Here is a 25,258-nt window from a genome sequence, read left to right on the forward strand (position 1 = left end):
TTTAATGTTACAGTCGGTTGATTTTTGCTTTTATGAGTTGGATGTAGTGTAAAATGATTATTCTAATTATTATGTATATCAATCGATATATGGAAGAGAGCTCCCAGATCATGTGCGTTTTTCTGGTGCTTTTTTTGAAAGTGACGGAGTTTTGGAGCACCCATTTATTTAACTTTGCCACAAATAAATGCAAAATACGATTGACCTCAATCATTTTATGTTATAAAAAAAAGACCAGAAAGAACTATCAAAGTATGGCCTCCTCAAATATTGATGTGGACAAAATGTCTGAAAAAGACATGGTTCATTTGTTGAAAGAAATGGGGTTTGCTCAAGAGAAGTTAGTGCAAGAAGCGGCAAAAGTAAGTAGTTAAAGATATCTATCTCTCAGCTTGCTACCAAAATATGGTGGCATTGTCTATTAAGTGATTTCTCTCAAAATTTACTTTATACTAACATTACCTTCTTGAGAGCTCCGGTGGTGATCTTTATCAAGCGTTGGCATATTTAGAAGCATATCAAAGCCCAAAACCCTCGGTGGCGGTAAGCATATTTGTTCTTTTCTTTTGATATATACATATATATGATGATGAATCATATTGTTTTTGGGTTGTCCCATTTTTTTATTTTTTTTTTTTTTTTGACAGGTGTTTTGTGTTTGATTTACTAACATTTTCTTCCAGGACCAAGATCTTATTGATTTAGACGAACCAGAATTATCACATAAAGCATCACATCTTACCTGTTTCGATCAGCCGCAAAATGAGCTAAGGAATGATTTGAGTTATGACGACGTCAAAAATCCGACAATTGAGGAAAACTACGACGAAAGTGATGCGGAATTTACAAACGCTGTTTGGCAATCGAATATTAGAGTAGAACATGCCACTAGTGAACAAGAATATAGGGAAGAAATACCCGTAAGTGTCTTGAATCATGATTCCCTGGGGGATGGCTATAATGCTGATTATAACAACCGGTATTCATACGTTAATGATGGTTACAATTCATATGGAGAGAATTATTCTTCTCAATGCCAACCTGGGAATCTTATAGCCGAAAAGCAAAAGTCTATATTTGAAGACTGTTCCAAGTTTAAATGCGACCAGGTACCTCTGGTGATTACCCCGGTTGATACCCCATTTTTTGAAAATTACTTTGTGTATGTAATTATGATATTTCATGAGATCCCAAGTTTACGAAATATCCTACTATCCAAAGGATTCGAATCATATGGATACCGTGCAAATTGGTGGAAGGATGAGATTATTAGTCTCCCGCCGGATGTCACTAATGGTGGTGGTGATGCTTCATCTAACAATTTGAAATTCTTGATGGAAATTCAAAGACTATTGGGGTTTTTGGATGGAAATTATTCCAAGCGATCTTTTGCGTCTACAAAATCGTACACAAGATCTCTTCCTTCGAATATCACTAGTGATTTGGAAACTGAGCCAATATCTGATGTTTTCCATTCATTTTATGAGACCATCATCGCCCAACTTAGTGAAATGAGACCTGAAATTTCGGAAGTCGTCTCGAATTTATTCAACTCAAAAATTTCTACTGAAGATGATCATACCCTGGTGTTTGTGATCGAGAGTGATGTGGTTAAACCAAACTTTTATGAGACTTTGCATAATTTATTTTGGCAAGAGAGCTTACAAGGGTTGGGGATAATTTATTTTGAAAAATTATCAGACATCATCACGGTGTCGTACCAAGGGTTTGAGCCTTCATATTCTTCTTCTTCGGGGCTTATTATTGAAGCACTATTTTACCCGCAAATCTACACTAAGAAATATGAAGCGTTGATTAGACAAATGGTTCAAAAGCAATTTGAAAAAGCAAGAAAAATTCAGGAATATTCTTCTGTCAATGGTTCATTAGTGGCATTCCAAGGTAAACGAGTGAAGACATTTTTGAAAGGGGCAATTGATCATCTTGTCGAATTGAATGATGGGGAAGTTGATAATGATTTATTTGAAGCAATAGAGGATTTGAACTTATTGGAGGAAAATATCAATGACAAAGGAGTCGAAATCAGTTCGGAAAAGGAAAAACTCGAGAAGGAGTCGTCAACTATTGATATTTCTAACATTGAAAATATTTTGAATTTCATTAAGAATTTGCCTAAACAGGATAAAACAGGAGACCAAGCAGATCAAGGGGAAATCAATAATAATGATTCGAAAGACGGGTGCTTGATGTTCGAAGACTATCAAGAGATTTTGGACAACCCATACTGCTTGACGGGTGTGATAATCAACGAAGTGGAATTTTATTATTTGCTCAATTCGTCACACCCATTGTTTCCTGGTGTTTGGGTACATTTGCATTATGAAGGTGATCCGAAAACTACCAATTTCCACGCCCAAGCTTCGGATTTTCAAACCATCAGAAACCGAGTTGAAGAAATATCTAAACTTGGCACCGAAGATAACTTGGTGTTGATATATGCTAAAAAAGCGTTTGTCTCTGAAGATAAGCAATCCGAAATCCCCCCAGCGTTGAAAGAATTTCTAGAGAAAGATAATCAAAATCTTGATGCTACCGTTCAAGAATGGGAAAAAAGTCAAGAGATCGTTAATTATGAAAAAGGTAGAGCTTCTGATTTAACTGAAGATGATGAGGAAAGTGAGGAGATGGATTATGTTAATGACACCGATGATGTGATTGTCACTTCTAAAAGTTTAATCGTGGAGCCATTGAAGGATCAGAACCATGCTCCTGCTGCAAACTCCAAAGGAAACAATAATATCGATCCCGTTGTATCAGGAACTTCAAATTCATAGGCGGGTCCTCCAAGAAATTTGAACGTTGAAAATGAACATTTGAAACCAACGTGATCGATGCCTGGAATGATCTGATATATTAGTATTTTTTTCAGTATTAAAAAAATACACAAATGAGTATTAAAGGGATGAAAAAGTATGGTATCTGTAGAAATATTTTTTAATATTCAAATTCATTAAAAAAGAGGAAGGGAAAAAAAAAAAATGAAGAATTAATTAAGGTTGGTGCATGGGGAAAAAAAAATATTGAAGGATGCGAGATTCGAACTCGCGCATCTTACGATAATCGATTACTCAACTGCTTAAGCAGAAGAAGAACAAGAACATTCTTGAGTCGATCGCCTTAGACCGCTCGGCCAACCCTCCAATCATATTAGAGTGGTAGTTTTTTACAAATTTCATAGTTGTATTAATATTAATTGCTAACCGCACGCGTTCTTATTTGGTTTATTTGATTTATTTTGTTTATTAGGTTTATTTTTTACTTGGATTTAATCATTCTATTGATTTTTATTATTTTTATCTTTATTATCCCCCCAGAATTCTTATGGTCACTACATTGAAAATACTTAGTATTTGAGATATAGTGCCAAAACCCCTCAACAAAGACCTCCATCTCAGTTCATGAAGCTCCTAGTGATGGGTAATTCACTAGTGACTTCATCTCATATTTTCACATTGCACCTTTTTTCCTTAATAATCTTGATTGTTGAGTTTTTTACCGGTGATGTGATTAATTCTTAAAGCAAGGAGTGTGAGGTTGTGAGAAAGTTATAGTATTATACTTATCTATTAGAAAGACCGGCATGAAATGCCCGGCTTGCAAGTTATTTAGAACCTCTGTGACTCGTTAATATACAATTCATTCATTCATTCATTCATTCCGCACACACCGCTCTCTATGTTGTCTCACTTGTCATCGAATTTTTGATTTTGACCGTATTATCTTTTTATATTTTGGAATATAAATCATGGGAGGGTTGGTTATATTAGATTTTTTATGGATATTTGAAACTCCTCCTTCATTATAGGGCTTGATGGCGGGTATTGGGATCTTTATGCCTATTGAGAATGAATGAAATCAATTGAAGAATGAATGAAATCCATTGAAGAATTTTGATAAATTCATCATATATCAGTAGATATATACAATTCTTGACATCATGAAAAATGATAGGTTACAACCATAATGCATGTTATATATTACTAAATCAAGAAAGAAGAAAGAAAGAAGTATTATAGGTTAAGGTTGGTTGATGAGAAAGAAGAAGAATGCGTATTATTATGCGCATAATGATTAATACCTTTCTGGTTCTATTTATATCTCAAAACAATGAGAATATTTTCTTCTTCTTGGTACTTTTCATGTCTCTCACCAATATTGACCAGTAGGGTAGTTGTCTCTCTTACACAGGTAGATCGAAAATTATTATCAACTGTACGTAGGTCATGTCATAGAATATGTGGGAGCTGAATCTTGATCGTCTCATATATCCACCAGAACTAGAGTTTTAAAATTATCTATCTATCGATACTGGAAAAAAAAAAAAAGAAAAACAAACAAACAATCTATCAGTATTAGGGTAATGCCACCTACACTTCCATCAGAATGTATAATTATCCTAACAATAGACCACATAGCATTATGGCTCCAAAGTAACTACAAGATTGTAGGTATTGTATTCTCCATAGATGCGACTTAAGTGAAGATAAGATCCTGTTATCAAGTTATTGCATTACCGAAAAAAAAAAAAAACACAACAAATACTACACCAATTGAGAGGACTGAAAAAAACAACAACAACAACACAAAGATATCAAAATGAGAAGGACGGCAAAAGAAGCAAACAAATACGAGTGATAACAATAATACGAATGATAACAAATATACGAATAAAGCCAGTGTTTTCATACGTGATTGAAATTTCAAAAAAAAAAAAAAAAAAGAGAGCTCAATAATAACAAAGCCCAGGACATTGTTGTGGAGAGTTCAGGGAAAAAAAAAAGGTTTACAAACGTCAATTTAATTTAAATTAATTCATCAGAACTCATTCAGTTGTTTCTGATGAGGAATCAAATAGTTTTTCGTAATAGTGAATACGCTACTTTTACCACAGGAATGTTAAAATTGTTCGCATTCACCTTTTTTTCTTTTCCAGTGTTCGACTAGTTAGTTGCTTTCTAAATTCCCTGTGTTATTTTGAGTCATTTCACTTACCTTTTTGGATCAACATTGCATGCAGCGTATAAGTACGAAATATGCCCTTTAATTAATTTTGTTTTCGAAGCCACCGCACTAAACGCTATTACAGAGAATGAAGTATAATTATTATAAAATATATATCAGATCTCCAGTCAATGGTTCAATTAAATTAAGTCAAAAAATCAAAAAATCAAAAAATCAAAAAAAAAAAACAAAAAACAATTCAACAGAAAAAGAAAAATCAAAGATAAAAATGGAATAAAAAAAAAGGACTAACAGTCGATACAAAACTGATAAATGGTAACCAACAGAAAATAAAAGAGGGGTCAAAAATTGAAACACAATGATAATAAAAAGAAAAAAATGCAATTCAGTTCCAATAATTTTTTTTTTTCAATTGAAAACAGAACAAAAATAGTACAACCAGACTCCCAAAAACCAAAAACTCATAACAATTAGCTACCAACGGTTTAACATTGGTTATGTTTTTCAACAAGCTCAATTCTTGGAGTAGACCTCGTCCACCTTTTCCTGAACATCGGCCAAAATCTTCTTTCTTTGCAACTTTTGGGCGCTGGTGACATACCCATTTTGTGGGGTCCATTCATAGTCAATCATAATAATTCCTGCTACCAATTCAATACCTGCCAAACCATCTTTCTTAGCTTGATTAATGAGATGTTTGTGCACCAACTTAATCAATTGTTCGTTATCGATAATCTTAGATAAATCGAATTCTGATGACGAAGAAATAACCTTATTCTCGATTGCAAATTTTTCCAAGGCATCAACGTTTGGTGAGATAATAGCAATTGGTTTGACTTTGGTTTGGTCAGCATAACAACAGACATTACCAACAAGGGTGTTGGAACGATAGATACTTTCAATTTTTTCTAAAGCAATATATTCACCATTTAAAGTCTTGACCAAGTTCTTCTTTCTGTCAATGACTCGCAATTGACCAGTGGCAGTCCATTCCCCAATGTCACCTGTTTGAAACCAGCCATCCTCAGTGACGGCTTTCTTAGTTTCCTCAGGGTTTTTGAAATATTCCTTGAGTACTGGAGCCCCCTGGATCCAAATTTCACCTTGATCGTTTTTAGCAAAGTAGCCCAAATCTTCAACATCAACCAATTTCACCTTGATCGCAGCACTCAAACAGCCTGCAACACCGTATTCGAATCTTCTTGGTGATACAACGGTGGTGTTAGCCACGGTTTCAGTTAAACCGTACCCAATCAACATTGGAGCAATCAATACAGAAACGAATTCTTGGGTGTCTTTAGAAATCGGAGAACCCCCGTTCAACACTAATTTTAAGTCACCGCCAGTAGCTGCTTTAACCTTGTTGAATAATAAACGGTCCAAAATAGAAGAACCTGGGATGTGATAGTTGGTCATGAGCAATTTAGATTTATAAGCAGCCCAAAATATTTTTTGCACTGGGCCAGGCATGGCACTGATTTTACCAATGATGGCCTTCTTTATAGTTTCCCAGACTGCAGCAACCGCAACCATGATGGTTGGTTTGAAAGCCTTAAGATCGCCCTCGCTGTTACGCATCGATGTGTCGGTAAGGGTCTTGACACCTGCATAACCGAGAACACCACCCCAGTAAAGGATAATTAATTCAAACACCATTTCGAAAATATGGGCCAATGGCAAAAAGGCAATGACACGATCCTTATCATTGACTAGAGACCTGTCAACAATACCACTAACACCACCGATACCCGCAACAATGTTGGCGTGGGTAAGCACAACACCTTTTGGATCACCAGTAGAGCCAGAAGTGTACATGATACAAGCAGTATCTTCTGGTTTAGGGGCGTGTGTAGGAATAGAAGCTTCAGACTCTTCACCCAAAGCAATAACCTCGGAATAAGAGTAAAATTTGATATCTGGACGATGTTTAAGAATGGCTTCTTTTGCAGCCTTGGCTTCCTCATAAATCTTGCCGCCATTTCTCTTGTCATTTGGATCGATGTTGTCGGAATGGATAATGAATCTAATTTTTTCGGCCTTTTGAAGAGGATTGATCAATTTTGGCAACAAGGCGTTATCGGTGAAAACACCGCTAGTTTCGGTTTGAACAAGCGAGAAAGTCAAACCGGCTTCTCCAAGAGTATCGTAGGCAGTAACGATTGGAATTGCTTGAGTGGTGGTGGCCATAAAGGTTTGCATCCATTTGGCAGAGGTGGAGGCAAAAATGTGTAATTTTTCTTCATTATCTGGTTTCAAGCCAATCTTGACCAACCCTCTACCATACTCGTGGATCAACTTGTGTAATTGTTTTTTGGTCAAGTATTTATATGGCGATAATTCGAAATATTGCCAGGTTTTCTCGACAGGAGTTTCTTTACCGTCAATAATTTTGGTGACGGTTTTTTTTTCTTCGTGGATATCAATTAGATCACGATAACCCATGACGTCTCTTTCTGGTTTTATAGCTAGACATTCGGTGATGTATTCGTACAAAGTGGTACCAGACAAGCCGATTGGTCTGGACAACGGCAAATTGCCGCCTTTAATGACGCCATTAACTCTTGGGGCGGTTTCATTAGGTGAGGCAGCTTCACCGACGGGAATATTAACCAAAGATACCATTTTCTTTTCTGAGAGTTCTTTGGGTTAGTTGAAGATGGCAAAAAAGAAAAGAATAAGAGGAAGTATGGTAAAAAAGTGGGATGAGATGAGATGAAATAAAAATGTACAAACTTCTGTGGCCCAAAAAAAAATAGTTGGAAAGGAAGAAAAAAGTGAAGGAAAAAAAAAACAAAAAAAAGAAAAGACTGGGCGAAAAGTGGGGGGGTGGTTTTCCAAGAGTGTGGGTTAGTGGGTGAGAGTGGTTCACAATATGGAAAGACCAAAGATCAGAGACGCTTGGACTAGATAGTTAGATAGTTAGATAGTTAGATAGTTAGATAGATAGATAGACAGTAGTATGGTGGGTGGGGCAAGCAACAGAATAGATGATCATCGATCAATAAGGTTCGCCAAACAGAAAAAAACGACGGGATTGTCGCCACATCTTTTTTGTCCGCCGTTTTGTTGGTGCCGGGGGTGCTGGGCTTGTTTTGTTGGGGGTTTTTTCCTGCACATGACGACATTTCTGATTTGTTTTGTTTTGTTTGTTGTGCAAAATGGCGCGGGGAAGAGTGGTGGTGGTGATATATATATATATATATATAATACTGGATCGTGGAATATATGTGTGCATTACTAGCACACACCAATGCAATAAACATATATCACCATCGCCTTCTCAGACGTTCACCCACCCCAACTGCGCGTGGTGTAAATTACCCACAACTGCCGGCACAACAAGGATCTATTGTAAAGGCACTCTACCTGCATTACCCACATTCAACGGTACACACCAGTGGATAGTCATAATAATAATAGCTTTCATGCTCAATGTTTAATGTCCCAAGTCTTGTCAGGAAGAAAGAGAAAATAAAGTTGGTTCATTCCCACCTGATCCAATCATCATCCTCAATGAAATAACCCCGGTGCAAAAAAAAAAAAAGAAATAAGAAAAAACAACCGCCCCTCCTCTCCTCTCCTGGTATCACGAGTACGGGATAGTTATTGTTTGTAGAGTTGAACCGCCATACATTGACTTGTACTGGGAATTGGTAATCCTTGTCTACTGGAAAACTCTTTTTCCATTTTGGTATTTGGTATTTTCCCATATTTTATATACTTTTTTTTTTTTTTTTTTTTTCATTTTTTCATTTTTTCCCATTTTCCCATTTTTGCCCCTTTCTCTTTGTGTGTGTTGTTCCCATCTTGTCTTCTTTTTGGCATATGATAGATAAGATAATTGTACTATAAAACTACAATAATGTGCCGCTACCAAATGACTAGGTTGCAATCTCCAGGACAAAGAAGACATAGCCAAAAAGAGGATGGAAGAAGATAAGAGGTTCCACTTCCCACATCATATACAGAAGAACCTCTGGATCTTTTCAATATCAGTTGGCAGTTGGTGGTTGGTGACTGACCAGAAACTCCCTGTAGTGCGCATATCCATTTGTGGAGTTTTTCCCAAGATTTTTTCCCATTGAACGGGGACAAATTTTTTATATCGTAAACTCACTCACTCACGAGCACTTCAACTTACAACCCATCGATCGTCTCATCTCATTTTTTAGTGATTAACAGCAATGGCTTGGTTCGGCAGCTCATCAGAAGACAACGCAAAGGCCCCAACAAGATCAACAAGAAAACAATGCTGGGATAGTAGAGATAAATTCTTTGTTTGCTTAGATGGACTCAAGATCGATAACGCCTTGGATGATTCAAAACAACAAGAGATCAAGAAACACTGTGCTGCCCAGGAAAAATTATTCGAAAGAGATTGCGCCCATAGCTGGGTCAAATACTTCAAAGAACAACGGTTCTATGCCATCAAGAAGGAACGGTTCATAAAGGAAATGGAAGAACAAGATGCCTCGCCACTTCCTCTCTCTGGTAAGAAGTGAAGTGATTAGATTAGGCTCGTTTTTTTTTATTTTTTTTGTTTTGTTTCCCTCTCAACTTTTGGTGGAATTGGCCCCAAAATTTGTACTATATCTAAAATCCCCTTTGTTTATAATCTCTCATCAATTGATAATAAATAACCCTGTATATTCCTATCATCATAACAGTCGTACACGATGATAATTTTCTCACCGCAGAGAATATATAATCTTTGAGATATTAACTGGATAAAAGATACGACAAATGAGACAGCAGTATCATCTAAATCCATGGATGAACGCCACTGACATTACCTATAGTTAATTAACAACGCAAACCGTCGTCCTTTTTTTTTTTTTTTTTTCATTGGCTCTGCCAACAATAATAACAGTTCATTTTCTCTAATTAAACAAGATAATACAAAACCTACAAAGCTTCCTTTCTTCTCATAGCCTTCTTCTCCAACAGCATTATCCTCCGCAATAAAGAGGAATCCCCAAACAGTTAGTTGTTCATGTTGGGGCAGATCGCGTTGACGGGGTCACGTGTTTATTTTTTGTGCATATTTTTGGTAACAGCACAACTTAATGGGAAACCCTCCCCCCCCCTCCCCCAAATTATCTTCCCGACAGCTTTATAAAATACAACACTCTTGACACGAGAACTAAGGTTTAAATAGCATAGAGAGAATCATTCTATAATTATTGCACCAATGGCGGAAAAATCTTCAAGTTACAGCGTTCAAGGGTACAATTTTGTCACTCTTTTGAAGAGGTGAGTTCCTTTTTTTTTTGATGCTTAATGATTTATGGATCATTTTCACAAATGACAGAAAGTTGATCTGCAAAATGCTCTATTTTTTCTTTAGTGAACTTCGATGTTTTATCATTTAAAAGTTTACTGAGTAGTTTCACCTTCTATTCCCCAAATATTCTCTGTTTTGTTTCTCTTCTGAATTTATTCATTCTAACACATGTTTATAGATTGGAAGCTGCCACTTCTAGATTGGAAGATATAACCATCTTCCAAGAACAATCTTCTAAGGCTCCTGAAGGGGAAAACCCTTCAGAAGTAAAAGAAATTGCCGGGGATGCTCCAGCCAATCTCCTTGCAACCACTACCAGTGGCTCACCACCACCACCACCACCACCTCCTCCTCCTGCCCCAGTTGAAGAAGAAGATCCAGTGGTCACTGGTTTCCAAACTTTCATAGACAAGTACCTTACTCCATTTGAAACCACATCGAAAAAAATTGACTCTGAATTGGGTGATATGGTCCATGATTTGGTTGCGGGTTTTGCCGAAGAGAAGGACTTTTTGAAAATAGTTCTGTTATCTAAAATGACCCCACAAGAAAAATTGATCCCATATATCAAACCTACCCAGAAGAAAATCGAGTCGGTCATGTCATTCAAAGAACTGTACCGTGGCAAGCTCTCAAACCATGTCAACACCATCAATGAATACGTCCCAATTTTGGGATGGATCGTGGTTCCATGCATGGGAGGCAACAACAAACCATTGTTGAGCCACATTGATGATTTCACCGACTCTGCCACCTTCTGGTCAAATAGAGTCATGAAGGAATTCAAAGATACTGACAAAACTCACGTGGAATGGGTGAAACAATTGCGTGACATTTCCACCGGGTTGAAAGAGTACATTAACGAATACCATCCTACCGGGTTGGCTTGGAACATCAAGGAAGGTGTGCCAATTGAAGATGCTGCAAAGAAATTATCTGAATTAAAATCTTCTCATCCTGCTGCCTCTGCTGCTGCTGCTGCTGCTGCTGGAGGCCCACCACCGCCACCACCTCCACCACCTCCGGCATCAGTGTTTGAAATTACTAAAGAAGCCGCTCCAGCTAGCGGAATGACTGCAGTTTTCTCTGCATTGAATCAAGGTACAGATATTACCAAGGGTTTAAGAAAAGTCGAAAAATCTGAAATGACCCACAAGAACCCAGAGCTCAGAAGAACCACTTCCAACTCCAGTACCAGTAGTAAAAAGGCTCCTAAACCACCAAAGAAGCCATCATCTTTGTCCGGATCCAAGGTCAAGGCCAAATCACCACCAAAGAAAGAATTGGTCGACTCTAAGTGGTCGGTAGCCAACTTCGAAGATGATCATGAAATCGTTATTGAAGGTGAAATGGACCATCATGTGTTTATTGCTAAATGTACAAATTGTACCATTAAAATCGTTGGGAAGGTTAACGCCATTACGGTTTCTGAATGTTCTAAGGTTGGTATTTTAACCGAGTCGTTAATTTCCGGTATTGATTTTATTAAGACCAGCAAATTCCAGTTACAACCATTAGGGTTTGTTCCATTGATTAGCATCGACCAGAGTGAAGATGGGGAAATTTATTTGGGTAAGAATACCTTAGACTCCCAAATTTTCACCAGTAAGACTACCAGTTTGAACGTTTATTGTGCCGATCCAGAAAATGATGAAGCCGATTTTACTGAAACTCCACTTGCTGAGCAGTTCGTTCATAATTTTGATAGAAAGACGGGAAAATTCGTTAGTTCTGTGGTTGAAGCTTCTGGTTGAAACAAGGTTAATTGGAGGTTAGATATACAGGTTTTATTTATTATTAACAATATTTTATATATTTTATAAACAATAAAAATTATTCTGGAAATTGGATAAGTCTCAAAGATCTTTGATGACGTTTTGTAAGGTTCTGAATCCTCAAGTGGGACATTACTTTTGATTTATTTTGAGTGAAGGTTTCTATTTTTAATAACAAATTAGAGAAATGAGGCTAATAATAACCAATTGATCCCAGCTATTTTAAAATCTTTTTTTTTTTTTAAAAGAAATGTCAATAAATTGGAGAGACATAAGTTGTTATTCCCTTCCCTGCACGCAATCGCGAATGACATGGGCACATTTTTTTTTCATTTATTTTTCTTGAAGGGGGGAGGGGGAAGAAGCGAGCGTCCTAAGAAAAAAAAATAAAAATGAAGATTGTATTCCAGCTGTCACTTTTCACGGCCAATAATTCTTGTTGTGTTTATCTCGTCAATTGAGGAACTCCTACTATTTCGCAAACCTATTAGAAGGCGATTGTTTGTTAGTTATATCAACTGCTTCCCAAAAGTACTCACTTTCACTTTCATTCCTTCTCCCCTTTTCTTTTTCCTGGGGTACGAATTTACGTTATCGCACTTTGAGGACTCGCTGAAAAGGGAAATAAAATGGTTCAAGCCTTTTATTCATCCATAAATCGAGAGAATAGCCATAACCAGCCAGAAGAACATAATAATAACAACCCCGGAATGTCCTCAATACCGTATAGCCGGCTTTCTGAACAATTGGAAATTAGAGACAACGAAGACATCGAAGATGGTGATGATGATGATAACGCAGTCCAAGTGTTCGACCCCCTTGCAGATAACGACGAAGATGATGATGATCTTGTCCCATTGACCGATCCCTTGGAATCCGAAGGGGTTTCTTTGAAATCAAGGAAATCCACTGAGTTTGATCTTAATAATGTCGATACCTTGTTGGAAGACTTGCCCCAAGGACGTAATTACGGTATATACGCCTGCGTGGTGTTTATCATCTCTCGAATTATCGGTAGTGGGATTTTTAGCACTCCTGGCGGGATATACAGAGACGTTGGAGGGTCTCCGTTCTTATTCTTCTTAGCCTGGGTCGTGGCAACCTTGATCTCGTTCTTGTGTATGATTGTTTATTTGGAAATCGGCACGTTGATGCCGAGATCAGGAGGACCGAAGGTATTCTTGGAAATGATTTATAGGAAACCAAAACATTTGGCCACCGTATTGATTTGTTTGCATTCTATCGTATTTGGCTTCACCTGTTCTGGGGCAGTGACTTTTGGCCAATATTTTCTACGAGCTATTGGTATTGAGGTGGATATCTCCCAATCTAATGCTTCAAGATACGTTGGCCTAATCCTAATTGCTATCTGTTTAGTGATTCAATCACTTTCTGTGAAAACCAGTTTGTACGTGCAAAATGTTCTTGGATTCATCAAATTGATTCTTCTTGGGATTTTGACGGTGACAGGACTATACGTTTTATTGTTGCCTCAATCGATAACTCATGTGGAAAACCAATTGCACTGGAATGAATTTTTCGCACCAAAGCGAGAAGTAACCATATCGTCTTTCACCTCAGCGGTATTGCAGGCGATTTTTTCATTTTCTGGCTGGGAAAGTATCTATTTCATCACTTCTGAAATTAAAAATCCCATTAGGACTTTAAAGATCGTGGGCCCGTTGTCGCTTGTGATATCGTTGCTCACCTACACATTTGTCAATATTGCGTATTTGAAAACCATTAATGGTGAGGAAATCTTTGCTAGTGGGCAATTATTGGGATCAATTCTTTTTGAAAAAGTGTTTGGCCCCAAAATCGGCAAAACCTTCTTGTCGATTACCGTGGCCTTATCGGCGGCCGGTAATGTGTATGTGGTCCTCTATGCGATTTCCAGAATGTCTCAAGAAGTTTTCAGAGAAGGGATTTTGCCATGCTCACGCTTCATGGCCTCCAATTGGCCAGGGTTGGGGACTCCTGTGCCAACCTTACTGTTATCATTCTTAATCTCGGCGATTTTCCTTTTAATCCCCCCACCGGGAGATATTTTCAGCTACATTGTTTCCTTGGAGACGTATATGTTAGAAATGATCATGTTGGCGATCATTATTGGGCTTTTCAAATTGCGCAGAGACTATCCCGATATCAAAAGACCGATTAAAGTCCCATTGGTTGCTCCTACCGTGGGTGTGATTGTGGTGAGTTATTTGTTAATCACCCCATTGTTGAAAAAGAATGAGAATACCGCCATTGGTAGTTTGCCAAATTATGGGGTGCTTGGGATCATTTTGTTGTTGTTGGGAGTTTTGTATTGGCTCATGTTGTTTATGGTTTTGCCAAAGATTGGTAATTACAAATTGCGCAAAGAGCAAGAAGTTCTATCCGATGGGTTAGTTATCAAACATTGGAAGAAGTTTTACAATTAATTTTTTTTTTGTTTTTTTTTTCTTTCATTTTTTGTTTTTGTTTTTGTTTTTGTTTGATAGACGCTTATTTTATTAGTTTGATTCGGAAAAAGTTTATAAATAACATATATATATAAAGTTTCTATATAATTATCATATAATTTGGCATAATAATAGGTTATTGGTGATTATTACCCGTACAGCGGTGGGTGCCTAACTGCACTCCGCTCATGATTTTTCTGCTGTGGAAAATTTTTGAAATTACCGTAAACATCGAATAGAGCAAGATAGCCAGGCAATAACCAAATAACACCACAGCATATTTCTTTCTAATAATCATGCTCGGCAAGATATTAGGGCTCAACACCAAAACTTCAGTACCGTCAATAACAAGCCGCTGGTATGCCACCGCGGTCAAGCGTAACACTTTCAAACCACTAGATTCAAGAAAGACCTTTTTGATCGATTCTTATGCCAGTTTGATGAGACACAACCAACTTGTGTTGTTTGCTCATCGTAACAACTTGGTCAAGAACGACGATGACTTATTCAGAAGTCAAATCAAACAGCTTGGGGGTGAACTTGTGGTGATAAACAACAGTCTTATGAAGGTTTACCTTAGATCGGAAAAGGACGAAGATCCAGCAGACGCCCAAACCACTTTGAAGAACAAAAGAAATAAACATCCCTTATTCTCAGTATTGAACGGCCCAACTGCTGCCATTGCCTTCAAAGAAAACGACCCAAGTAAAATCAAGCAATTATACAAAGTGTTGAAGGCCGCCAAGGAGAAGTTATTTGTGGTTGGGGCTAAAGTCGACGACGATTTCTACAGCTTGGACAAATTGGACACTTACAAGGACTTGCCAAGCAAACCAGAGTTGCAGGCCCAATTGGTTGGCTTATTGAACATATTAGGTGGTTACGGCTTGACCAGAACTTTGGAAAGTGCCAGCAATGTGTTGCATTTGACTTTGAAGTCGCACCACGATAACGTTGAAAACCCAAAGACAGAGCAAGAAGAATCCAAATAAAGGGATGAAGGGGGAAGACGATATAAATGATTATTGATGTATATTCCGAATAATTTTATGTTTTGTAAATATTATGTTTGTGTGTGTGTGTGTTGTAGGATGTAATAATAATTGATGAAATCGCCTGCGATGTAATAGAGAGACAGCACCGCACGTGACAATAACGCTTTGCAGCGTTTTTTCCCAAACAGCGCTTAAAAAAAAAAAAGAGAGAAGCGATGCGGTGATATTGTTGATACTGAGCATCTACACTATACACTTCATAAATATATCACCATGGCGTACGTTGATAGTTTATTATGTTTTTTTTTGTTCATTCATTTGCTTTGTTTTCTCTTCAATTTGTGATTTCTCACTAACCTTCATTTTAGTGAACTAGTCAATATCACAAAATCAGAATTGACTGATGAACAGTTACAGAGGTTGGAAGAATACGAGATCTCCAATGGGCCTATGTCGTTATTGAAATCTGCAGTTGAAACACACTCTCCAGTTATAATATCGTTAAGAAACAACCATAAACTCATCGCCAGAATTAAGGCGTTTGATAGACACTCTAACATGGTTTTGGAAAACGTGAAAGAATTGTGGACCGAGACCCCAAGAAACTCGAAGGGTAAAAAGATAAAGCCCGTTAATAAGGAAAGATTCGTCAGTAAGATGTTTTTGAGAGGGGATTCTGTGATAGTTGTCTTTAAGGCTCCAGTGTGATTGTACTTGGATTGGTTATATCACGATTTACATTTTTCTTTTTCCTTTGGTGATGGTGGGCGAGAAATTCTCGGTGCTGTTTGTGCCGGAAATTCTTGAGGCAGCTGCGAATGGTAATCTGATATATTGAAGTTTTTATATTAATTTTTTTTTTCTCTCCCTTCCATTCTAAATATCAGTGTGTATTTTTAGGTATTCTATATTATAATTGTTTTAGCTAAGTGAGAGATTGTAATTCGCTCCCTACACATGATGCAGAAGGGATATAACAGTAGTCAATTTCGCGATCCCATGTGTGGGGGGTTATCCAATAATAATGTAACCAGAGTTACAAACAAAAAAAACGAAAAAAAAAAAACCACCAACTACTACCATTTCTCTTTTTTTGGGAGTTTAATAATCATCGTAGGGGATTCAGATCATATACATATCGATGTTGGGGTCATTTTCATCATGTGACCCGATATGTCAATTTCAATCATGGATGAGTATTCTTTATTACAAAACAAAAAAAGTGACTGAGGCTAGGGTCCCATTAGAAACGCAATTGCCACAACGTCCCACAGAGAAAAACCGAACTTTCTTCAAGTTCGACTTCTTGAATCATGGATGATGATTACTATGAGACGCAGCAGTTGGAGTTGGAGGCCATAAAGTCGATTTATATGGAGGATTTTGAGGATCAAACAAAACCTTCGGCATGGAACCAAAAGCCCTCACCAAGATTCCTTCTAAAACTAAGGTCTGACTCCACGAAAAGCTCATCAGTATCATTGACGCTAGATATAGAAATGACAGCAACGTACCCTAAAACTTTGCCGATAATCAAAATTATGAACCCCAAAAGTATTTTGTCTAGTCAAGTGGAAAATCTACGGAAGTTGATCAATGACATAGGGATGCAGTTGAAAGGATATGAGATGATCTTCGACATTACCAGCGCCATAAAGGATAAATTGAACGAGTTCGAGAAATCAGTGACTAATGACTCTTTAGAGGAGGAAAGATTGAAAAGATTGAACCAAGAACAAGCATTATTAGAAAAAAGACAAGAAGATATGGAAAAAAAAATGAATGAAAAATTACGAAGAGAACAACAGAAACTTGACAAGATGATCAAGTTAGAATTGGAAAACCGAGATGATAGAATCGACCCAGATCATTTTCGTAATGACAGTGAGAGCACCCTTCCAGATGCGTTCTTTTCAAGTATCAATGAAGATCATTTGACGCCACCCCAGGCGCTATTGAAATCTGGAGATGCGGTTTTATTCGACACCATAATTCATGCCAAAGACTCGAGGTACAAGTTCAAGGCCGTGACCGGCTGTTTGCCATTGCAAAGATCAGGATTGCTAAAATATGGGAATCATTTTTTGGTGAAACCGTATTTTGCCAGCTCCATCAAAGTAAATATTGCGTCAGAGATTCAGAATGAACTTTATCAATTGATTGAGATCCCGTTGATTGACAAGTATTGGAAAACTTTGAAAGCTAAAAAGGAATTAAGAGCCTTAGAAGATGAATTTCAAGCATTGACAAAACTAAGACATGAGAACATCTTGACTTTGTACGCTTTTGAAGTGGAGAAAGTCTCCATATCCAATAATAAGAAAAATGACGACGAATATTTCTACAAGATTAAAATATTGATGGATTATTTCCCGTACGGTACTGTTGATGATTTATTATCCTCGGCAAAAGTGGTAAGCTTGTCCACTGCCAGGGCTTGGATTATGAAATTAATCGATGGTATTGAATTTCTACATAAAAACGGGTTTATTCACCGATCTATCGGTACTCATTCTGTGGTGTTTTTCAGAACTAGTGATGGTTTCAACTCAGTGAAACTTGCTTATGCCTCTTTTGGGTATAGACTCAATGATATGTTGGATGTTAATACTCCCGGCGGCAACAATAAGAAGTTCGAAGATGGAAGCGCCAACCAAATATGGATCGCTCCTGAATTAGCAAAGAACACTGGTAGACCTCAACGTAAAACCGATGTTTGGGATATTGGTGCGTTATTTGTTCGGTTAATTATTGGAACAGAAGAGGTTTCTAATTATTCGGACCCCTTTGAGTTTCTTGATATTTTCCCATTAGAGGCCTCAGTTCACGAATTCTTGTCAAAAATGTTCAATGAAAAGGTCACAAAAAGATCATCTCCCTTTGATTTATTGCCTTGTACATTTTTAAGAACTAGCGTTTTGTCAAATAATTTTGTCGATACCACTAGTGATACTTTCTCATCCAGATCGCACGGTGACTTGGCAAATACCAGTGAGCTATCGGGACATAGCACCATACAACGAGGCAAGCTGCCAGGAGCATCGCGAATCGAACTAAGGAAAAGCTTTTCAGCACTCGATCCTTCGCTGGCGATCGGATTGAACCGATATTCGCGTTACGAAGCCGATTTTGAAGTTGATAGAGTGTTAGGAAAAGGTGCGTACGGGGAAGTTGTGAAGGCCAGAAACAGACTCGATGGGAGATTTTATGCCATCAAAAAAATTATACACAGTGTTGCCAAGTTGGACAGTGTGCTAGCGGAAGTCATGTTGCTTTCAAGATTAAACCACCAATATGTCGTTAGGTACTTTGCTGCTTGGGTGGAGTATGATGGTCTATCAAAAAAATCATATAATGCTATTCTTGAGGAAAGCGAAGATGAAGATGAGGAGTCAGAAGATGAGTCCGATTACGATGAAATTGATATGGAAAGTCTTGATAATATGAGCTTAAATTTTGAGTTTGCATCTGCCTCTAAGAGCGAACACATGAAAAGTAATCATTTAGATTTCATTTCGAACTCTATGCCTCATGGATATTATGAGGATCAATCTGATGAATCAAGCGAATCGGAAGATGAATCAGCTCTTATGGGGGAATCTGAGAGTGATGAATCAACGGATGATGAGAATAACCGCATGATACCTGCGAAGAGGAAACATATTGCACCAAAGACAAGAACCAAGGCAACCTTGTTTATCCAAATGGAGTACTGTGAAAATCGTACTTTGCACGATCTTATAACTAAGCAAAGTCTATCTCAAAATAGTGACGAATATTGGAGATTACTCCGCCAAATTTTGGAAGCTCTTGCCTATATCCATTCCCAAGGTACGATTCACAGAGATTTGAAGCCAATGAATATTTTTATAGATGAAAGTAATAATATCAAGATAGGTGACTTTGGTCTTGCCAAAAATGTCCATCAACCGGCAGCAGTTGCAGGTATTGGTGGTTCTTTCAAAGTCTCTGAAGACTTGACTTCAGATATCGGTACTTCGTTCTATATCGCTAATGAAGTTGTCTCTGGAGGAGGGGCTTATAATGAAAAAATTGATATGTTTTCTTTGGGTATCATCTTCTTTGAGATGACCTATTCGTTTGGCACTTCTATGGAAAGATTCAGAGATTTGAAAGCTTTAAGATCTCCAGCGGTGGGGTTTCCACCAGACTACAGACCTGATAAAAACTCCAAAGAAAGAAAGATTATTAAATTATTGTTGGATCATGATCCATCTATGAGACCGAGTGCTAGTGATCTACTTCAATCAGCATTATTGCCGGTGAAACACCAAGATGAGGTTATCAAGGAAGCGTTGAAAAGTTTGGCAGATCCTTCTTCTGCTTGGCAGCAACAGGTGAGAGAAACATTATTTTCCCAACCTTTCAATCCTGCAAAAGATGTATTGTATGATAATCGAACTGTGGCTGATGACTCTGAAATCGTTCAGCTAGTGAAGTCAAAGATGATCGAGAAGATTTTTAACGTATTCAAATTACATGGCGCTGTTGAATACTCGAATTATCCAAGCTTGTTTCCTAAATCGACAAAGTATCACTCAGATGATATTTATGAGGTTTTGAATAAAGATGGTTCGATTTTACAATTGCCATATGATTTGACTTTCCCATTAGCTAGATTGCTTTCAAAGAGAAAAACTTCATTGTTCAAGGTTTTCAGGTATCAGAATGTTTATAGATCAGGTAGAAATAAGGGTGGTGAGCCTGATCACTACGGGGAAATTGATTTTGATATCATCACTGATGGCTGCTCTGACAACGACTTGGCGTTTTATGAAGCGGAATCAATAAAAGCTATTGATGAGATTGTTGATGTTTTCCCATTATTTGACAAGAAGAATATTTCCTATGTGTTGAACCATTGCGATATTATTGATACAATTATGGAGTTTTGTAATATTGACAAAGCAAAAAGACCGTTGATTTTCCTTTTATTGTCTAAAAATGATTTTACTGCGTCGATGAGTGAGATTAAATTCCAGCTTAGATCGACTTTGAATGTTCAATCCACAGCTTTAAATGATTTGGAAGCTTTCAATTTCCGTTTGCCATTAGCCGAGGCGAAAAAAAGATTCCATAAATTGATGATTGATAGCCCATATCTTTCGATCATTGATAGAATTTTGGGACATCTTCAGCACGTCATGGTGTATTTGAAGCAATTTGGTATCGAAAAAAAGATTTACATTTCTCCTTTGAGCAATTATAACATCAAGTTTTATGGAAAAGGTATAATGTTTCAAGCAATCCATGAAGAGAAACAACGCCGAAAAATCATTGCTGCTGGAGGGAGGTATGATGGGTTAATCAGAGATCTTTCTTCGACCAACTTGATGTCTCATAATCAAACCCAAGCAGTGGGATTTAGTTTGGCCTGGGAAGTTATCTTCAATAGAATGTTGAAAAAGGATAAGAGTTTGAAAGGTGCCAAGAAAGTTCCTTCGACGTTAAATGATCTTCATAAGCACATCAATTGGAAAATTGTCAAGTGTGATGTGCTTGTTGGTACATTATCTAACCATCCAGCATCGAAGTTGATGTGTGTTGATATTTTGAAAACTCTTTGGGACTCAGGGATTTCTGCTGATCTTGTGAGAAATTGTGAAACTTTGGAAGATATCCTTAATGCCGCTCAGACGTATGGTACCAATTTGTTAGTATTGGTCAAGCAACAAGCTAGCTCATCACAAACAAAGAAGAACTACAAGCCTTTGAAATTGAAGAACATTGAATTCAATACCGATAAGGATGTTTCCAAAGATGAACTTATTGGCTCGTTGAGATTGGAAATTGAAAGGGCAAATAGCGTGAATGGTCAAAATGTTGACGAAAATGCTAATAATGGCGCTTTCACTGGGTTCGGAAATAACAATAATGATGGCAATGGGGAAGAGGAAAAAGATTTCTTTTCAGTGAACCATAGGTTTGAAATTGTGGTTAACAATACCCCAAAAAGTAGAAAAAGCAACAAGATGCACAAGTTTGATAAAAACGCGAAAAAAGCGGCACAGAAGGCGGTGGTTGATCTTTCTAATGCTCCGGTTTTCACGGTTGATTTAAAGGAGGAAATCATGGATATGATTGTCATTACCTCATTGAAGCAAGGTGATGAATTTATTCGGAAAGTTGGGGGAATGTCGTCTAATACCCCAAAAAGTTATATAACAAATATCTACAAGGCATTGCAGAAAGAGGCAGGCAAGCAGATTAAATGGGCCATTCTCTACAGCACGAAAAGCGACCAGCCTTATATTATAGATTTACAAAGATAGTGTATAGTTAATTGATTAATGATTATTGTGATAATATTTATTTCTATGGTTAAACTTGTATTCTTTTTCATAGTCAGGATTGTTGATAAAAATGATAGGATAACCTCAATTACTTGTTCAATATTTTTTTTGAAGAAATTGCGAACGCTACTGATAAGAATACTATTGTTATCATCCAACCCAATAACAATATCAATGAAATTACTACAATATGAATGCCACAATGTACAACAAATTTTCACCACAAAATTATAGAAACAGGGAGTCGTTTATTAGGAGAATTCCAATAAGCTTTGAAAAAAAAGAAGTTTTTAGTAATAAGACATTAATATGATGAGGAAAAGTCGAATTAAATAATTTATCTTCTTCTTCTGGAAGTGGTCTTGGTGTGTTGACCTCTGACCTTCAAACCCCAGTAGTGTCTGATACCTCTGTGAGCTCTGATCTTCTTCAATCTTTCCAAGTCATCTCTCAATTTGGATTCAACACCGTTGGCCAACAAGTGGGAGTCCTTACCGTCGGTGAAGTCTCTTTGTCTGTTCAAGAACCAGGCTGGGATCTTATATTGAGTTGGGTTTTGCATGATGGTGACGACTCTTTCCAATTCTTCTTGGGTCAATTCACCAGCTCTCTTGTTCAAATCAATATCAGCCTTCTTACAGACCAAGTTGGCGTAACGACGACCGACACCCTTAATGGTGGTCAAGGCGTAAACAATCTTGATTCTACCATCAACGTTGGTGTTAAGCAAACTAAAACATACAGTTAGTAAAAAATGATGCCATTATAACTTCGATAGATTGTGGTATTCATTTCGCCTTGATGAAAAATTTAAAAGAATAATGTACTGAGGAGGGTTTCTTTTTTGTTCCGATGATCCCACAAGTCTTTTCTTTCCAAATCTTGAGTATAATACTAATTACTTTGATCTCTTGTAACTGTAAGCTGATTTGTATTGACATGATTGTGAATTACACATTTATTTCATTTAACTTTGAGGTCCGGTAAAATCACTCCATAAAAATTCATCCACATAAACGGTGATGCAATTGACGACAATTCTTAAACTTTGATGATTACTTGTTTGATATAATTGTGTAACGATTCTGAAATTGTCTTGATGATTTGATGATTATTGCTCTTTAATATTACATTGACCAATCCATTCATATACATTGAAATTGATATCCCATTATCTCAATCCCCAATACCTCATCTTTTCAATTTATCTCTTTGCTAGATATATTATTCGACATACCGCAAAATGTGTTGGAAACTACCTTCTTCTTGAACAACTAAAGACATCTTGTATGGTACTTGGTTATTCTTTCCTATTAGCTGTCTAACCTTCAAGCAGTATTATGGAAGCCTATATTTTTTCTCTGAATACACCATTTGAAATTTTCACGATGTGTGGGTGGGGAAAGAAAAAAAAAACCCTAGTGCTTTTAGGAAAATACAGCGTCACAGAAGAAGCCCTACCAAAGCACATGATATATATTAGGGTAGTGTATATGATTCTTGCGCATGATCGCGTATTTGTGCATATATACGGTGCAGGACTTATCTTCAACATGATACAATCAATATTTTTGAATTACTACTTCTCAAAACACCCGTAATAGATCAAATACAAGACACAATAATGCTTTTTTATTTTTATTGTAAGTTTCTTCTTTTTTTTTTTTAGATATATATATACAAGAAAAAAAAAAACAAGTATTAACCATCTTTATTTTTCAGTTCTCCTTCCCGTAAACATCAGCGAGATATTTTAGAGCATCCATTTCAATGAAAGTATATTGTGATCTCAAGATGTCTCTGACTTCGATAAATTCTTTAGAGATGATGTCGATTCTTTCGTTACTTTCAGTAGCGTCTTGTAAGTTTGGTCTTGGTTCATTGACGATGAAAAGTAAATTTGTTTTAGTTAGCTGATGCTTCAACAAAAATTGGTTTGCAGCGAGTGGGTCATTGGAAATGAATTCTGTTACGTTTGATTCGCATTCTTCGAGAGGAGTTTCACCACCAACGATGAAAAGTCTACCATTTCTGTACTTGTCACTGAGGGCCACCTTAATTGCCGATGAGTATACTTTGACTGGAATTTCTGTTGTGTAATCGTTTGGAGCATGTCTGGCATGGGCTCTACCACCACCAATTCTGATTGGGGAATTGGCATCACCAGCTCTGGCTTTACCGGTACCCTTTTGTGGCAAGACTTTTCTTCTAGAAAGCCCGTTTTCTGAACGGCCTGGAGCATTTGATGACCCGACTCTGGCGGCATTGGCTTCGTGAACCACCGCTTTCCATAATATATCACGACGCAAAGGGGCGTTGATGAATTTTCTACTGACTGGAATGATGGATTTTGGTTCCAATGATGGGAATGATCTCACAGAACTCAACACATATTTTGGTAATTCTAATTTGTCAGTAACAAGAGGACTTTATGATAATCTCCAAATGGAAGAGGAAAAATAAAAGAAAAGTATCATCACTTACCAGTAAAGTTAGGAAGCACTTTCTTTGTCGATTCAGTTGACAACGATCTTATGCTTTGTGATACGGGAGCGCGAAGTATTGGTTTGAACATGGTCAACAGATTGTGATCCGATTATTATTATTAGGACCGATATATGATCGAATAACGTATTTCTATCAAAATTGCAAGATTTTTCCAAATTGTGATTTTTTTTGAAAAAAATATCAAATTATGGGGTCACCCGCTCCTGCATGCTGCTCAACATGAGCGAGAGAAAAATAGAAATGGCAGACAGCAAAAAAAAAAAGCAAGGAAAAATGAGAGCTCCTTCTAAATAATTTATCAAATGAGAGAATATATATTTTTTTTCATAGTACTCTTATCTATATCTATCGGACTTGATAATCGCACAACAAAGTATATCACCAAAGTACTGGATTCAACCATTGCTATTACATGACTATAAATTAGAGTGTACTATTACTGGCGAAGCATCTATTTAATAAGAACTGATATTATCTGAAGTAAATTACAAAGGAAGAAGGAAAAATTTGCTGCTTAAGAAAAAAAAAAGAAAATAAGATAATCAAAAGGAGACTGAATTGAAAAAAAAAAAATTCTGCATATTCTTCGGACTTTACACTTGAAATTTTTCGTCAAGGCAAAAAATGAAAAAGAATTTATTAACAATCAGTGAATTCCTGTTATCATATTCAATTATTTTAATATCATGGAAGCACTAATGAGAATCGAAACGACTGATGTGATCACTCCATGATTTTGCAGTATTTTCTCTTAGGAGAAACTATTCCTCCGAGCTCAAATAACATGTGGTGATATTTTTCTTTTTTTTTGATATAGTATTAGCATATGGGTCAAGCATACAAAGAGAAGCATCTTTTTTGAAGGTAATAGGTGTGTCAAAATATAAAAAAAGTCGAGTAGATCAACTATGCAGCCGCTCATAGGAATAATGTAAATAACATTATGAAGATA

General features: G+C 37.0%; 10 protein-coding genes across 10 annotated transcripts; 7 read left to right on the forward strand and 3 right to left on the reverse strand. All coding sequences in view use genetic code 12, as the record gives it.

Moving 5' to 3' along the window:
* Positions 1–254: 254 nt before the first annotated feature.
* RUP1 (Rup1p) lies at positions 255–2,795 on the forward strand (the record flags this gene model as incomplete). Its single annotated transcript, XM_064995703.1, has 3 exons — positions 255–362; positions 472–543; positions 684–2,795. The coding sequence occupies 3 exons, from the start codon at positions 255–257 to the stop codon at positions 2,793–2,795; spliced, it is 2,292 nt and encodes a 763-aa protein (XP_064851775.1).
* Positions 2,796–5,496: 2,701 nt separating this feature from the next.
* Positions 5,497–7,605, reverse strand: DASC09_021010 (long-chain fatty acid-CoA ligase; the record flags this gene model as incomplete). Its single annotated transcript, XM_064995704.1, has 1 exon — positions 5,497–7,605. One exon carries the CDS (start codon positions 7,603–7,605, stop codon positions 5,497–5,499), a length of 2,109 nt encoding a protein of 702 aa, XP_064851776.1.
* A 1,562-nt stretch (positions 7,606–9,167) lies between these two features.
* COA6 (Coa6p) lies at positions 9,168–9,485 on the forward strand (the record flags this gene model as incomplete). The annotated part of the gene is made up of 1 exon (XM_064995705.1): positions 9,168–9,485. One exon carries the CDS (start codon positions 9,168–9,170, stop codon positions 9,483–9,485), a length of 318 nt encoding a protein of 105 aa, XP_064851777.1.
* Positions 9,486–10,174: 689 nt separating this feature from the next.
* SRV2 (adenylate cyclase-binding protein) lies at positions 10,175–12,021 on the forward strand (the record flags this gene model as incomplete). The annotated part of the gene is made up of 2 exons (XM_064995706.1): positions 10,175–10,236; positions 10,446–12,021. The coding sequence occupies 2 exons, from the start codon at positions 10,175–10,177 to the stop codon at positions 12,019–12,021; spliced, it is 1,638 nt and encodes a 545-aa protein (XP_064851778.1).
* A 650-nt stretch (positions 12,022–12,671) lies between these two features.
* On the forward strand, positions 12,672–14,468 carry MUP3 (Mup3p; the record flags this gene model as incomplete). The annotated part of the gene is made up of 1 exon (XM_064995707.1): positions 12,672–14,468. One exon carries the CDS (start codon positions 12,672–12,674, stop codon positions 14,466–14,468), a length of 1,797 nt encoding a protein of 598 aa, XP_064851779.1.
* A 317-nt stretch (positions 14,469–14,785) lies between these two features.
* On the forward strand, positions 14,786–15,481 carry MRPL11 (mitochondrial 54S ribosomal protein uL10m MRPL11; the record flags this gene model as incomplete). The annotated part of the gene is made up of 1 exon (XM_064995708.1): positions 14,786–15,481. One exon carries the CDS (start codon positions 14,786–14,788, stop codon positions 15,479–15,481), a length of 696 nt encoding a protein of 231 aa, XP_064851780.1.
* Positions 15,482–15,757: 276 nt separating this feature from the next.
* On the forward strand, positions 15,758–16,192 carry SMD2 (mRNA splicing protein SMD2; the record flags this gene model as incomplete). The annotated part of the gene is made up of 2 exons (XM_064995709.1): positions 15,758–15,762; positions 15,853–16,192. 2 exons carry the CDS (start codon positions 15,758–15,760, stop codon positions 16,190–16,192), a joined length of 345 nt encoding a protein of 114 aa, XP_064851781.1.
* Positions 16,193–16,797: 605 nt separating this feature from the next.
* GCN2 (serine/threonine-protein kinase GCN2) lies at positions 16,798–21,777 on the forward strand (the record flags this gene model as incomplete). The annotated part of the gene is made up of 1 exon (XM_064995710.1): positions 16,798–21,777. One exon carries the CDS (start codon positions 16,798–16,800, stop codon positions 21,775–21,777), a length of 4,980 nt encoding a protein of 1,659 aa, XP_064851782.1.
* Positions 21,778–22,135: 358 nt separating this feature from the next.
* Positions 22,136–23,082, reverse strand: DASC09_021080 (uS13 family ribosomal protein; the record flags this gene model as incomplete). The annotated part of the gene is made up of 2 exons (XM_064995711.1): positions 22,136–22,529; positions 23,036–23,082. The coding sequence occupies 2 exons, from the start codon at positions 23,080–23,082 to the stop codon at positions 22,136–22,138; spliced, it is 441 nt and encodes a 146-aa protein (XP_064851783.1).
* A 434-nt stretch (positions 23,083–23,516) lies between these two features.
* Positions 23,517–24,373, reverse strand: YML6 (mitochondrial 54S ribosomal protein uL4m YML6; the record flags this gene model as incomplete). Its single annotated transcript, XM_064995712.1, has 2 exons — positions 23,517–24,202; positions 24,283–24,373. 2 exons carry the CDS (start codon positions 24,371–24,373, stop codon positions 23,517–23,519), a joined length of 777 nt encoding a protein of 258 aa, XP_064851784.1.
* Between the last annotated feature and the right edge of the window lie 885 nt (positions 24,374–25,258).

This window comes from Saccharomycopsis crataegensis (assembly GCF_037102585.1).
Source record: "Saccharomycopsis crataegensis DNA, jcf7180000000074, whole genome shotgun sequence".
Lineage (NCBI taxonomy): Eukaryota > Fungi > Ascomycota > Saccharomycetes > Ascoideales > Saccharomycopsidaceae > Saccharomycopsis > Saccharomycopsis crataegensis.